Below are 15,898 nucleotides of genomic sequence, written 5' to 3' on the forward strand. Positions count from 1 at the left end.
GAAGTGGAAGACTATTATCCCAGGACAAGCAGGCAGCATATTCTTAACACATGGGTGACGTCACCGACGGAGCCCTCGGTACGGACCTTTTTAACTAGAAGTTTCTAGTTGGCCGCACCGCGCGTGCGCGAGTGCCTTCCCGCCCAACGGAGGAGTGCGTGGTCCCCAGTTTCTTCGTTTCCGCGGAGCGAAGAAGACGCATGTGTTTTTTCAACGGCCGTTGAAACCACTTTTTTGCCTTCCCGCTCGCGCTTTTTTCCTATTTATTCTTCTTTTGCCTTCGGGTTTCTTTTTCATTTGATCTGTAAAAAAAAACAAAACAAAAAAAAACTTTGCTTTTTTCCCCTTTTTTCGATTTTGCCCCGGCGGGGCCTGTTGCCATTATACAGGCCTCGGGGTTCGATTTTGCGGAGGCTGTTTTCCCCTTCATGCCCCCGCAGGTCGGTTTTAAAAAGTGCCAGCGGTGTGCACGCCCGATCTCCCTCACTGACCCACACAATTGGTGTTTGCAGTGTTTGGGTCCGGAGCATCGGGCGGACTCCTGCACCCGCAGTGCCACTCTGAAAAAGAGAACGCTCAAAAACCGAAAAATTCAACAAACTCTTTTGTTCGGCACCGGGTCGGCGATGGACTCCTCGACATTGACAGCGGTCCCACAGAAATCGGCACCGTCTACTTCGACACCGCCCGACCCCGCATCGGCGTCTCTGGCGCCAGGTAAGCCGGCTAAGAAGCCTCCCTCGGTGGTTCACTCCCATACCACGACGGATCCTCCTCGGCACCAGGCAGAACGTCATACTTCCCGGGACCGGGATCGACGCCGGTCCTCTTCTCCTGGTACCGTTTCGGTGCGCTCTGGAAAATCTTTATCCAAGACTCGCCATACCGCACCTTCCACCCCGGTGTCTCGACATGCACCAGAAGTCCGGGACCCTGACTTATGGGAGGAGTCCCCTCCCGGTACCGAGGAGGATCCCTCCTCATCTGATGAGGACCCGTCGGCACCCGATGCCACCTCCAAACCAGAGCAGTCCTCCTTTTCGAAATTTCTTAGGGAGATGTCTGCAGCACTATCCCTTCCTCTAGAATCTGACTCAAAAAAATCTCAAGCCTTCCTGGAGGCTTTAGATTTTGAACAACCTCCCAAGGAGTTCCTCAAGCTCCCCGTGCATGACATCCTACGGGAGACTTTTTACAAAAATTGGGAAAACCCCCTTACGGTACCGGGGGCCCCCGTAAACTGGACAACCTCTATCGTGTCATTCCTATCCCAGGGTTCGACAAGTCTCAATTGCCCCATGAGTCCCTTCTTGTTGAATCCACCTTAAAAAAGACTCAGGGCTCCAGTGTCTATGCCTCCACCCCTCCTGGCAGAGAGGGTAAGACCATGGACAAGTTTGGCAAGAGGCTCTACCAGAATGCCATGCTGGCCAACAGGGCGAACAACTATTCATTCCATTTTTCTTTTTATATGAAATATTTGGTCCAACAGCTGTCCGCCCTCCAAAAGTACCTGCCGGAACGCAAGGTCTCACTGTTCCAACAGCACATCTCTGGCCTTCTTCAATTGCGCAAGTTTATGGTCCGCTCGATATACGATTCATTCGAGCTCACCTCCCGTGCCTCTGCCATGGCCGTAGCCATGCGCCGCCTGGCCTGGCTGAGAGTCTCCGACCTGGACATCAATCACCAGGATCGTCTAGCCAATGCCCCCTGTCTCGGGGATGAACTTTTTGGAGAGTCACTGGATTCCACCACCCAGAAACTCTCCGCCCATGAAACCAGGTGGGACACCCTGATCAAACCAAAGAAGAAGGCTCCACCTGCCCGACCTTATCGACCTCAGTCGTCCTATCAGCGCAGGTTCTCAGCCAGGCCACTCAATCCGCCTCCCCAACAAACTCGGCGGCCCCGTCAACAACAACACCATACCCAGGCTCGTTCTCAGGCCACTCAACCCTCCAAGCCTCTTCAGCCTGCAAAGCAGTCTCAGCCCTTTTGACTCTTCTCTCCAGGGCATAGCCAGTCTTCCACCTTCGCTACCTCTTCCACAACCAATCGGAGGTCGTCTCACCATATTCTCCAGCCGTTGGGAGGTCATCACATCGGACCAGTGGGTCCTCAACATCATCCGCCACGGCTACTCTCTCAACTTCCAGACTCTTCCATCAGACAACCCTCCCGTAGAGTCTGCTTCAAACTCATCTCAAACCCCCCTCCTCCTGAGGGAGGTTCAATCCCTCCTCCTTCTCAATGCCATCGAAGAAGTACCTCCGGATCAATGGGGTCAGGGATTCTACTCCCGCTACTTCCTGGTACCCAAAAAAACGGGGGACCTCCGTCCCATTCTCGATCTCAGGGACCTCAACAAGTGTCTGGTAAAGGAGAAGTTCAGAATGCTCTCCCTTGCCACGCTCTACCCTCTTCTTTCTCAACACGACTGGCTATGTTCCCTGGACCTCAAAGAGGCCTACACTCACATCTCCATCAATCCGACTTCTCGCCGCTATCTGCGGTTCCAAGTACCGCACCGCCACTATCAGTACAAGGTGCTACCGTTTGGCCTCGCTTCCTCACCCAGAGTCTTCACCAAATGCCTCATAGTAGTTGCGGCCTTCCTAAGGTCTCACAACCTCCAGGTGTTCCCCTACTTGGACGATTGGTTGGTGAAAGCACCTTCATCTCAACTTGTGCTACAGGCTACTCATCACACCATCTCTCTCCTCCACCTCCTGGGGTTCGAGATCAACTACCCCAAGTCGCATTTACTTCCCACCCAGCGACTCCAATTCATCGGAGCTGTTCTGGACACCACTCTAATGAGGGCTTTTCTTCCCTCCGATCGTCAGTGGACTCTGCTCCATCTCTGTCGTCAGGTGCTCAAACACCCCTCCATTCCTGCTCGACAGATGATGGTCCTCCTGGGACACATGGCCTCGACAGTACATGTCCTTCCTCTAGCACGTCTCCACCTCCGCACGCCTCAATGGACTCTCGCCAACCAATGGTCGCAGACTACGGATCTTCTTTCTCATCCCATCTCTGTGACATCATCTCTTCAGCAATCTCTCCAATGGTGGTTGAACTCCTCAAATCTTTCCAGGGGTCTGCTCTTTCATCCGCCCCCTCATTCTATGATCATCACCACGGATGCGTCCCCCTATGCGTGGGGAGCTCACCTAGGAGATCTACGCACCCAGGGACTTTGGACCCCACAGGAGCGTCGACATCACATCAATTTCCTGGAACTCAGAGCCATGTTCTACGCCCTCAAGGCTTTCCAACATCTTCTCTGCCCTCAGGTTCTCCTCCTGTGCACAGACAATCAAGTCGCCATGTACTACATAAACAAGCAAGGCGGCACCGGATCTCGCCCCCTTTGTTTGGAGGCTCTACGCATCTGGACCTGGGCCACGGACCACAATCTCTTCCTCAAGGCGGTCTATATCCAGGGCGAACAGAACTCCCTGGCCGACAATCTCAGCCGCATCCTTCAACCTCACGAGTGGACGTTGGACCCTCCGACCCTACTCTCCATCTTTGCTCGCTGGGGCACTCCGCAGGTGGACCTCTTTGCAGCACCTCACAATCATCAGCTGCCCCAATTCTGCTCCAGACTCTTCTCTCCTCACCGTCTGGCCCCGGATGCATTCCTACTCGATTGGAGGGATCGATTCCTATATGCCTTCCCTCCACTTCCTCTGATGTTGCGGACCTTGTCCAAGCTCCGCAAGGACAAAGCCACCATGATTCTCATCGCCCCTCGGTGGCCTCGTCAACACTGGTTCTCCCTCCTGCTCCAACTCAGCTCCAGGGAGCCCATTCCTCTTCCTGTGTTTCCTACTCTACATACACAGCAGCATCAGTCTCTACTGCATCCCAATCTGTCCTCGCTCCACCTGACAGCTTGGTTTCTCTCGGGCTGACCTCTCCAGAGAATCTATCTCAACCGGTCCGCCTCATTTTGGACGCCGCCAGGAAACCGGCCACCCTCCAATGTTACCATCACAAGTGGACCAGATTCTCCTCGTGGTGTCTCCGGCATCATCATGAACCCACCTCTTTAGCGGTGGAACTTGTATTGGATCATTTGCTCTCGCTGTCCAATGCTGGCCTCAAGTCTACCTCCATCAGAGTCCACCTCAGTGCCATCACTGCGTTTCATGAGCCTATCCTCGGAAAACCCCTCACGGCTCATCCTCTGGTTTCCAGATTTATGAGAGGTCTCTTCAATATCAAGCCGCCTCTCAAGCCTCCTCCTGTCGTCTGGGACCTGAATGTGGTTTTATCAGCACTCATGAAACCTCCGTTTGAGCCTCTTGCCACAACTTCGCTCAGGCTTCTTACCTGGAAGGTGCTTTTCCTAATTGCCATCACCTCTGCCAGGAGAGTTAGCGAACTGCATGCACTGGTTGCTGACCCACCGTTCACTGTTTTTCACCATGACAAGGTTGTTCTGCGTACCCACCCTAAATTCCTTCCCAAGGTGGTCTCGGCTTTTCACCTCAACCAGTCCATTGTGTTGCCCGTCTTCTTCCCTAAACCTCACTCGCATCCTGGGGAACAGGCGTTGCACACGCTGGATTGTAAGCGTGCCCTTGCTTACTACCTTGACCGTACCAGAGCTCACCGAACATCCCCTCAGCTATTTTTGTCTTTCGATCCTAACCGTTTGGGTCGTCCTGTCTCCAAACGGACGCTTTCTAATTGGCTTGCTGCCTGTATTGCATTCTGCTATGCTCGGGCCGGTCTCTCACTGGAAGGAGCTGTCACGGCCCACAGAGTCCGAGCTATGGCTGCTTCTGTAGCTTTCCTCCGTTCCACGCCCATCGAGGAAATTTGCAAGGCGGCCACTTGGTCCTCAGTTCACACGTTCACTACTCACTACTGTCTGGATGCTTTCTCCAGACGGGATGGACACTTCGGCCAATCTGTGTTACAAAATTTATTTTCATAATGGCCAACCATCCCCCCTCCCTCTTTGTTAGCTTGGAGGTCACCCATGTGTTAAGAATATGCTGCCTGCTTGTCCTGGGATAAAGCACAGTTACTTACCGTAACAGGTGTTATCCAGGGACAGCAGGCAGATATTCTTACGTCCCACCCACCTCCCCGGGTTGGCTTCTTAGCTGGCTTATCCTAACTGGGGACCACGCACTCCCCCGTCGGGCGGGAAGGCACTCGCGCACGTGCGGTGCGGCCAACTAGAAACTTCTAGTTAAAAAGGTCCGTACCGAGGGCTCCGTCGGTGACGTCACCCATGTGTTAAGAATATCTGCCTGCTGTCCCTGGATAACACCTGTTACGGTAAGTAACTGTGCTTTCCAGCGATCAACCACCCTTTCAATGAAAAAGAATTTCCTGGTGTCCCCGTGCAGTTTCCCGCCCATGATTTTCCACGGATGCCCCCTTGTTGCTGCGGGACCCTTGAAAAAGAAGATATCTTCTTCCACCTCGATGCGGCCCGTGAGATACTTGAATGTCTCGATCATGATCTGCGTTCCTCGAGTGAGTACAGCTGCAACTTATCCAGCCGTTCCTCGTACGGGAGATCCTTGAGTCCCGAGACCATCCGGGTGGCCATTCTCTGGACCGACTCCAGTCTCAGCACATCCTTACGGTAATGCGGCCTCCAGAATTGCACACAGTATTCCAGGTGGGGCCTCACCATGGATCTATACAATGGCATAATGACTTCAGGCTTACGGCTGATGAAACTCCTGCGTATGCAACCTATGATTTGCCTTGCATTGGATGAAGCTTGCTCCACTTGATTGGCAGTCTTCATGTTCTCACTGACGATCACCCCTAAGTCTCGTTCTGCTTCAGTTCTTGTTAGGATCTTGCCATTAAGGGTGTAAGTCTTGCATGGATTTTGGCTGCCCAGGTGCATGACTTTGCATTTTTTGGCATTGAAGCTGAGTTGCCAGGACCTAGACCAGTGCTCCAGTAGGAGTAGGTCGTGCATCATGTTGTTGGACATTGAATTTATGTCTGTTGTGCTTTTGCTCACTACATTGCTTAGTTTGGCGTCATTGGCGAATAATGTTATTTTACCTCGCAGCCCTTCTGCCAAGTCTCTTTTAAAGATGTTGAATAGGATCGGGCCCAGGACTGATCCCTGCGGCACTCCACTGATTACCTCCGTCATTTCAGAGGGGGTGCCGTTCACCACTACCCTCTGAAGCCTACCTCCAAGCCAGTTCCCAACCCATTTTGTCAATGTGTCGCCCAATCCTATAGAACTCATCTTGCTCAGCAACCTGCGGTGTGGTACGCTATCGAATGCTTTACTGAAGTCCAGGTATACGATGTCCAGGGACTCCCCAACATCCAGCTTCCTCGTCACCCAGTCAAAGAAGCTGATCAGGTTGGATTGGCAGGTTCTCCCCTTAGTAAATCCATGTTGACGGGGATCCCGTAGATTCTCCTCGTTCAGGATCGTATCCAATTGGCGTTTGATTAGAGTTTCCATTAGTTTGCACACTATTGATGTGAGACTCACCGGTCTGTAGTTTTCTGTCTCCATCTTGGAGCCTTTCTTGTGGAGTGGAATGACGTTAGCCGTCTTCCAGTCCAACGGGACGTTACCCGTACTAAGGGAGAGATTGAAGAGCGCGGATAGCGGTTCCACCAAGACATCACACAACTCCCTGAGCACCCTGGGGTATAGGTTGTCAGGCCCCATTGCCTTGTTAACCTTAAGCTTAAGTATTGGGTGATGGTAGGTGTACGGATTCTAGATGATGTTATATCTGATGGTAAGCTTCTTGACTTTTCACAGTTGCAACATAAATTTGGTCTTAGTAAATCACAAAGTTTTAGATGGTTGCAACTGAAGCAGGCCATTCAGGCGAGGTTTCCTGAATGGAAAAATCTTAATAAACAATATAGTTTAGAGTTCGTATGCTTTCAGGTGGACTTCCTGGGACACCAGGCCACATAGTGGTATAAATTGATATCTGGATTTATGAAAAAAAAATCCCAAAAACTGGTCTCAGAGACATTTGGAGCATTGAGATTAAGCATCAAATTACTGCGTCTTAATGGCCACGAATTTGGTCTTAGAGGATGAGATGTACAATGTCTGCATCTATGAGACAAACTTGGGTTTTTCTTTTGCATAGAGCTTTCTGGACCCCTGTTCGTTTACAAAAATTAGATAATTCTAAGTCTAATAGATGCTGGCATTGTCATCTCGAAGCAGGGACATTAGATCATTTATTATTCTATTGTCCATTCATTTTGGCTTTTTGGAAATAAATATGGGGCCAAATAAACTTAGAAAATCCGGTGGCATTATCATATGATACTATATTATTTGGCATGTCAATGAGGGCAAAGAGTCAAATATCTTCCAAAAATAATAAGCTTTTACTTATTATGACTGGAGTTGCCATACAACATATTACATTTAATTGGAAAAATTGGAATAGATTAAATTACAGTTTCTGGTGAAATTCATTGTGTCATAAGAACATAAGCAGTGCCTCCGCCGGGTCAGACCATAGGTCCATCCTGCCCGGCAGTCCGCTCCCGCGGCGGCCCAAACAGGTCACGACCTGTCTGAATCACCAGAAGGGGCTCCCTTGCCACCTTGGTTTCTCATTGAAGTCCTATCTTCCCATCGAAGTCCTAACCCTCCGGTCTTGCACATGCACGATCTGGTTGGGTTTCTATACTTATTACCTGGTTAGCTTTCTATACTTGTGTTACATCCCAGCTCCTCCCTCAGTATCCCATGATCCCTTTATCCCTCAGGAATCCGTCCAATCCCTGTTTGAATCCCTGTACCGTACTCTGCCTGATCACTTCCTCCGGTAGCGCATTCCAAGTGTCCATGACCCTTTGGGTGAAAAAAAACTTCCTTGCATTTGTTTTGAACCTATCTCCCTTCAGTTTCTCCGAATGCCCCCTCGTACTTGATGTCCCCTTCAGTCTGAAGAATCTGTCCCTATCCACCCTCTCTATGCCCCTCATGATCTTGAAGGTCTCTATCATATCTCCCCTGAGCCTCCTTTTTTCCAGAGAGAAGAGCCCCAGCCTATCCAACCTCTGGGCATATGGGCAGTGTTCCAGCCCTTTTACCAGTTTCGTTGCTCTCCTTTGGACTCTCTCAAGTACCGCCATGTCCTTCTTGAGGTGCGGCGACCAATACTGAACGCAGTATTCCAGATGTGGTCGCACCATCACTCGATACAATGGCATGATGACTTCCCGCGTCCTGGTTGTTATGCCCCTCTTTATGATGCCCAGCATCCTGTTGGCTTTTTTCGAGGCTGCTGCGCACTGTGCAAATGGCTTCAGTGATGCATCCACCAACACACCCAAGTCTCTCTCAAGTCTGCTGTCTCCCAACAATGCCCCCCCCCCCAATTTGTAGTTGAACAACGGGTTCTTTTTCCCTATATGCATGACCTTGCATTTTTCCACGTTAAAGCGCATTTGCCATTTGTTTGCCCAGTCTTCCAGCTTGTCCAGGTCCCTTTGCAGGTCCTCACACTCCTCCCTGTCATTTATATAAAATGGAAAGAACATTAGCCACACAGAAAGGGAATTTTAGTAAATTTCAAGATGTTTGGGGGCCATTAACAGAATATTGTAATGAATAGATAACATTTTTCCCTTAATAGTAAAATTGAAAATGAGGTTTTTTTTTAGATATTTCATTAAATGTTTAGATTGGTAGGAAAGATTTCATTAAATAATATACGAGATTACATAAGTTTATAGAAGGGGTGGGAGGGGGTTTAATTTCATGAATTTAAGTTGATTATGCTAGAAAATCAAGTGATGTATCCAAGTTCAAATGTCATTTATTGATGCACTTGTAAGTTGTAAAAATGAATAAAGATTTACAAAAAAAGAAGATATCCGCATAAGTGAATATAGTCTCTGCGGAGGAAAGACAGAAGTTTTTCAATGAGGTCATGTAGATATTAAACAAAATTATTGACAAGGGGGAACCTTGTGGTACCCCACAATTAGGTATCCATGATGATGAAACCTCACCCTCTAGACATACCTCATAGGAGCTCAGCGAGAGGAATTTGCTAAACCAATCTAAAACCACATGATGCAAACCTATGTCAGCTAGCATACGGATCAGAATGTCATGATGGACCACATCAAACGCAGCCAACAGATCGAATTGTAACAACTGCATATTTATTTTGCATCTGTAAATTTTGAATCTTTGTAATTTGTGACAATAAAAGGGTTTCTGTGCTGAAATTTGGTCTAAACCCATGTTGAAATGGTAGCAGGATAGAGAACTTTTCTAAATAGTTTGAAAGTTGACTAGAAATAATTGATTCCATCATTTTTGTCATTAGAGATATGTTCACAATTGGGCGATAATGAGAAAGGACCGAAGGGTCCAAATTGATGCTCTTAGATCAGTTACTTTTTTTTCCCCCAAAAAAAGGATGCCAGGGCTTCAGCAGGAAAAGAAGAACACTAGGGTAGTGGTTATACACTTCTCTTCTTCAGAATGAGTGAAAGCACTCCAATTGATTTTTCACAAACCTCTTAGTTTTCTAGTTTCTATACCATGCCTGAAGAGAGGAATGCAGGGGGAGAGGGTCGTTGAAGGGTGGGGGGTAGGGGTGGGGAGTGGTCATTAGAGAAATGCTGGACTGCAGGAATGGAGACTAAAAAAAGGAAAGATGCCAGACCTCCTGGGGAGGGAAGGGAACGGGAAGGGGAGGACAGAGATGGAAGATGGATGGTGAGCACGGAGAAAAAAGAAAACATCAAATGGGCAGGAGACCCTGGTAAGTGAGTTAATGGAAGACAAACAGAAACCAGAGCCTGGGATCAACATGATTTGAAAAATGACCAGACAACAAAAGGTAGAAAAATAATTTTATTTTCTATTTTGTGAATTGAATTTATAAGAACTGAAATGTTTATCCTGCCAGAGATGGTGTTAGACATGGGTAGGGCCCAGGGCAGAAATTTGGGAGGGGACCCAAAAGTCTACTATTACTAGCCCGTGCCATCTTCAACTTTCAGCAGGCTTAGGCTTTCTCTAGCCAGGGGGCTGTTGCCCTAATTGCACTGCTTGGCCTAACACCATCCCTGGCATGTGTGATTTTTATATTTTGCACAGTATAGGAGGAAATGAATCTTTTTATTTCTATGGTGTCGTAATTAATGGATGGTGTGGCTTCTTGGGATTTTGTTTTAATTTATGTTTATCGTATTGTTCCTTTTTATACTTTAATAAAATGATTTCAAAATAAAATAGCTATTCAAGACTCGTGTGAATGGGATCAGACAGAGTCCATAGGGATAGGGACAAATTTTTTTCCCGTGCCATTCTCTAGCCTGAGCCAATCGGCGCTCAGGCACTGATCAGAAAGTACGGCAACGACTGCTCAGATCTCTCGGTAAACTTATGCTGCAAATGTGGCACAACGAGGTTAGAGAATCACTCTGTGATTATAGAGAATCGCTCGGAGTGATCATTTCAATATTAATGACCTCGTTGTACTACATTTGCATGGCAGTATCGGAGACTGCTAGAAAACTCGGAAAAGACATCTATCTCTAAAATATATGCACGCTAAATCGGCTAAAACTGTTTAACGAGTATGTTAAAGGCAAATTTTAGTTTTGAGAATCTGGCCCTAGGTTCTTTTTACAGATTACTTATTAAGGGTGTTGTGATTTTAGCTAAGGATTGATGACTTTTTATGTATGTAATTCTCCTGGTTTATTTCCAGCTTCTTCAAATTTGTTACCTATGTTGAACTGAGAAGATATTATGCGGGATATAAGAATTCAATTGTATTGTATTGTCTTTATTCCAGGATTTAACATACAATTGTCTGTCTTAATTTCCCTTTTCCTTTTTCTTTCAGCTCTAACCTTCACTTTGGGGACACTACTTGTATGTATTTCCATATATCTTTATGGATTACCCAGACAAGATACTACACAGATTCAGCCAGCAGAAACTAGTCAAAGTCTCAAAGAGAAGTTTGGTACAATGTGATGTTTCCTATACATTTAAAACAATTGGTAGCCTTAAGACAGTGATAGAAGAATCATTGTACTTCAATCAAGGCGGTGAGAACTTCTGCAGCGACTCACCAGCATTATCAATGTGAATGATGCTACCCAGTATTTATGAGCTTGCAAAAATGTTGTTATCCAAAGCATTTGATCACCATTAGAAAAGCCAGTTTTTAGGTTTTATGTGGGCAGTTGGATACATATATTTTCTTTCAAATCTCAACAACCTACTAATCAGTATTGTAAATCAAACAACAACTGGTACAATAAACAACTATTTATGTCAAGAAGCTGAAAAGACCTCAGTGGCCTTCTGTCATCAGAAAATCAGTGATAGAGACCTCACAGCATATCCTTTCATCAGCCAAGATACTTCCTTGGATAATTTACAAAATACCTTGACTTTAAAGTTGCACTGCAAAAACATTTACTATCTTTCTTGCTGTACATTTAAATCACAGCAGGCAAGTATATTTTATTTGTGCATTTATTGAGCCTTCCCCATGGCCATGCTAGTTTGCGTGGAAAAGAATTGGCAGATATGAGAGAGAGAGATGCAAACAGCTGTTTTCATGAATTTCTAATCAAAAACATAAAATTCCTATTTTGGGGACTTTTTATGCTAGACTATGTCCATTGTTGTGAGGGCTGAGGGAAAAAAATCAAGTATATATATGTACTAGAGAATGACACAGGGAAAAAATTTGTCCCTGTGAGCTCGGTCCCCATCTCTGCCCCGTCCCCTTAAGCTCAGTCCCTATCTCTGCAAACCATCTGATCCCATCCGCACAAGTCTCGAATAGTTTTATACTGAACTTATTTTATTAAAGTATAAAAAAAAACAATATTCTGTACAATTGTCATTTTATAAATCAGAGTTCTGTCTGCTGAACTTCTCCTCTGACGCAACTTCCTGTTTCCGCCTGGGCGGCTCATGTCAAAAGAGAAGTTTCAGGGCAGCTTTGCACTTGACTTGTGAAAAGGCTCGGGCTGCTCAGAGAGAGAAAACTGAAAATCGCCAGCAAAGGTGAGGGGAAGGGAGGGAGATGCATCGACAAGGGGAAGAGATGCCCGGACCGTGGTAATCGGGAGGGAGGGGTACTGCTGGACTGTGCAATTGCGAGGGCTGCTGACCGGGAGGAGTGAGAAGTGAGGCAACGCGTGCAAGATACTTAACTGCGGGGATGAATAACAGTCACCGTGTCATTCTCTAAATTGTACTACTATGTTACTTTGTAAAGGAATATTTTTCAATATTTTTGTTAAAAGATCTAACCAGTTTGTTAAAATAGGGGTCCTTTTATTAAGGCGCGCTAAATGCTAAGATGCCCATAGGAATATAATGGATGCCTTTGCATTTAGCATGTGCTAAATCGGTTAGCGCACCTTGATAAAAGAACCCCATTGCTGGGTACTTTATATACAGCATTAATAGTTCTTCTTCACCCAGAGAATGGTGGAGAGCTGGAATGCTCTTTCGGAGTCTGTTGTAGGGGAAAACACCCTCCAGGGTTTCAAGACTAAGCTGGACAAGTTCCTGCTAAACTGGGACATACGCAGGTGAGGCTGGACTCATTTTAGAGCACTGGTCTTTGACCTGGGGGCCGCCGCGTGAGAGGACTGCCGGGCAGGATGGACCACTGGTCTGACCCAGCAGCGGCAATTCTTATGTTCTTAGTGCAAATGTTAATGCATTAAAAATATTAGTGTCCTTTTACTTAACTGTGATAAGCGCTAATGCGCGCTTTACCAGAAATTAAAAAGACTTATCACGAGATGTGCTGTGGTGTTCCATGGTAAATGTACACTTTATACACTCGTGACTTGCTTAAAAAACTTTTTTCTATTTATTTCTAACACTTATTGCCTCTTAAGACCTAAATGAATTTTTTGAAAAAGGGCATGTGAGGGCTGAGAGAGGGTGTGATAGAGCAAATCAGCATATGGGGCATTGCCATACAATAATTCATTAGGAGGCAGTAGGGGCTCACAAGTTAATTTTTTTTAATGGTCATGCTCTAATGGCAAAAAGGGCCCCATTCATTAATTTAAAAGAACTATACTGGCCAAGGGGGATCAGGAGGGTATATTATCATGCATGGAGATAAGCCTCGAAGACGTTCTAAGGCAGATAGATAGATTAAAAATTGACAAATCTCCTGGCCCAGATGGGATCCACCCGAGAATACTGAAAGAGCTCGGAGACGAAATAGCGGAGTTACTCAGGCGTATTTGCAACCTATCCTTGAGAACAGGGATAATCCTGGAAGATTGAAGGATAGCAAATGTTACACCAATCTTCAAAAAAGGATCAAGAGGCGACCCGGGGAACTATAGACCGATGAGCTTGACCTCAGTTCCGGGGAAGATGGTCAAATCACTGATCAGGGAAGGTATCAATGAGCATATAGAAAAAAATAAACTGATGAGAACAAGCCAGCACGGTTTCTATAAAGGACGATCGTGCCAAACGAATCTATTACATTTCTTTGAGGGGATAAGCAAACACTTGGACCAAGGTAACCCCATTGACATAGTTTATCTGGATTTCCAAAAGGCCTTTGACAAGGTACCCCATGAGCGCCTGCTGAAGAAACTGTGGAACCACGGGGTGGAAGGGGACACCCACAGATGGATCCAAAATTGGCTGGCGGATAGGAAGCAGAGGGTAGTACTAAAAGGACACTACTCTGACTGGAAAGGGGTCATGAGTGGTGTCCCGCAGGGGTCAGTGCTGGGACCGCTGCTGTTCAACATATTCATTAACGATCTGGAAACGGGCACGAAGTGCAAAATTATCAAGTTCGCGGACGATACAAAACTCTCCAACAGGGTCAAAACTGTTGAGGAATGCAAAGAACTGCAGAGCGACCTGAACAAACTGTGTGAGTGGGCAAAAAGATGGCAGATGAGCTTCAATGTGGAGAAATGTAAGGTCTTGCACACGGGGAAAGGGAACCCCATGTACAGCTATACGATGGGAGGAAGGGTGATGGGGAAAGGCACCCTAGAAAAAGACCTGGGGGTATTGGTGGATACAACAATGAAGCCAGCGGCGCAATGTGCAGCGGCCTCAAAGAAAGCGAACAGAATGCTGGGCATTATCAAAAAAGGTATCACTACCAGAACGAAGGAGGTTATCCTGCCATTGTATCGAGCAATGGTGCGACCACATCTGGAATACTGTGTCCATTACTGGTCACCGTACACATGGCGATACTTGAGAGGGTCCAGAGGAGAGCAACTAGGATGATAAAAGGAATGGAGAACCTTTCATATGCCGAAAGGTTAGACAAACTGGGGCTCTTTACCCTGGAAAAGCGGAGACTGAGAGGAGACATGATACAGACATATAAAATCATGAAAGGCATAGAGAGGGTGGAGAGGGACAGATTCTTCAGACTAGCGGGGACAACAAAAACAAGAGGTCACTCAGAAAAACTGAGAGGGGACAGATTCAAAACGAATGCAAGGAAGTTTTTCTTCACTCAGAGGGTGGTGGACACCTGGAACACGCTTCTAAAGGAGGTAATAGGACAGAGTACAATACTGGGGTTCAAAAAGGGACTGGATGACTTCCTGGAAGCGAAGGGGATTGCAGGGTATAGATAGAAGATTACTCTACAGGACAAAAGTGAAAAGCGTATGTGAGTTTTAGGGTAGGAGCACTATCAGGTCCTGGACCTGAGGGGCCGCCGCGTGAGCGGACTGCCGGGCACGATGGACCTCCGGTCTGACCCGACAGAGGCAAGTCTTATGTTCTTAAACCAGAAAGGAAGCCATGTATTAAGTGTAGTTTAGTGGTGAGAAAAGGCTTGGCACTTGCTGCTAGTTTACCAAGCAAGAGAGAGGAGTCACCAGTAGGTTCCTGCTGCCAGTGGAAGGTAGGAAAAGAGAAAATAGTAAGAGATTGAATCGAAATACAGTAAAACCTTGGTTTACGAGCATACTTTGTTTCAAAAACATGCTTGTAGTCCAAAACACTCGTATATCAAAGTGAATTTCCCCATAGGAAATAATGGAAACTCAGACAATTCTTTCCACAAGCCAAAAACTTTTTTTTTTTTTTTTTTTTTAATTTTTATTTATTAAATTTCCATTTTTACAACAATTGAATCACAAGTAATATAATTAATTACTATATATCAATGTATCTATCATTAATACAACTTAATTTATAAACAGTATATATTATAAATTATATATAATCAAAAGTTATAAATCCCTCCCCATTTTTACAATTAATGTTTCCAAAATTATGCAAAACCCACCCCATTCCTATATAAGTACTGTGAATGTGCTAAGAAGTCTAATCATTAGAATAATTAGTCAATGGTTGCCAAATTTTCTTGAAATTATGAAGATTCCCATTTTGTAATGCTAATACTTTTTCCATTTTGTAGATATGACAGACAGAGTTCCACCAGAACGTATAATTTAATTTGGTATAGTCTTTCCAATTTTGAGTGATTTGTTGCATGGCGACTCCTGTCAAAATTAATAGCAATTTATTATTATTTACTGAAATCGGACTCTGAGTTCTCATTGCGGTGCCAAATAGTATGGTGTCATATGAGAGTCCTACTTGATTTTCTAGTAATATGTTAATTTGGGGCCAAATTAAATTCCAAAAGGCATTCACGCAGGGACAAAAAAAAAGTAAGTGATCTAATGTCCCTACTTCTGTTTTACAATGCCAGCATCTATTGGATCTAGTATTATCTATCTTTTGCAGGCGCGTAGGGGTCCATAACACTCTATGTAATAAAAACATCCAAGTTTGACTTTAATACAAAAACTTTAATACAAAATACTATGCGTACTTATATTGCAAGACCTCGCTCGTTTAGAACAATCACTACACTCCTGCAGCATC

The 15,898-nt window shown here is 45.8% G+C and overlaps 1 protein-coding gene across 3 annotated transcripts in view; it reads left to right on the forward strand.

The window, feature by feature from the left end:
- SLC35A1 (solute carrier family 35 member A1) overlaps window positions 1–13,234 on the forward strand; it is an 87,931-nt gene extending 74,697 nt beyond the window's left edge. For all 3 annotated transcript variants that reach the window (XM_033938027.1, XM_033938024.1, XM_033938026.1), the window contains one exon: window positions 10,869–13,234. In XM_033938027.1, the coding sequence (XP_033793918.1) occupies window positions 10,869–11,002 (134 nt within the window). In that variant the 3' untranslated portion in view covers window positions 11,003–13,234. The remainder of the gene's footprint in view (window positions 1–10,868) is intronic.
- Window positions 13,235–15,898: the final 2,664 nt, after the last annotated feature.

The sequence above is a fragment of the Geotrypetes seraphini genome, chromosome 3 (genome assembly GCF_902459505.1).
Source record: "Geotrypetes seraphini chromosome 3, aGeoSer1.1, whole genome shotgun sequence".
NCBI lineage: Eukaryota > Metazoa > Chordata > Amphibia > Gymnophiona > Dermophiidae > Geotrypetes > Geotrypetes seraphini.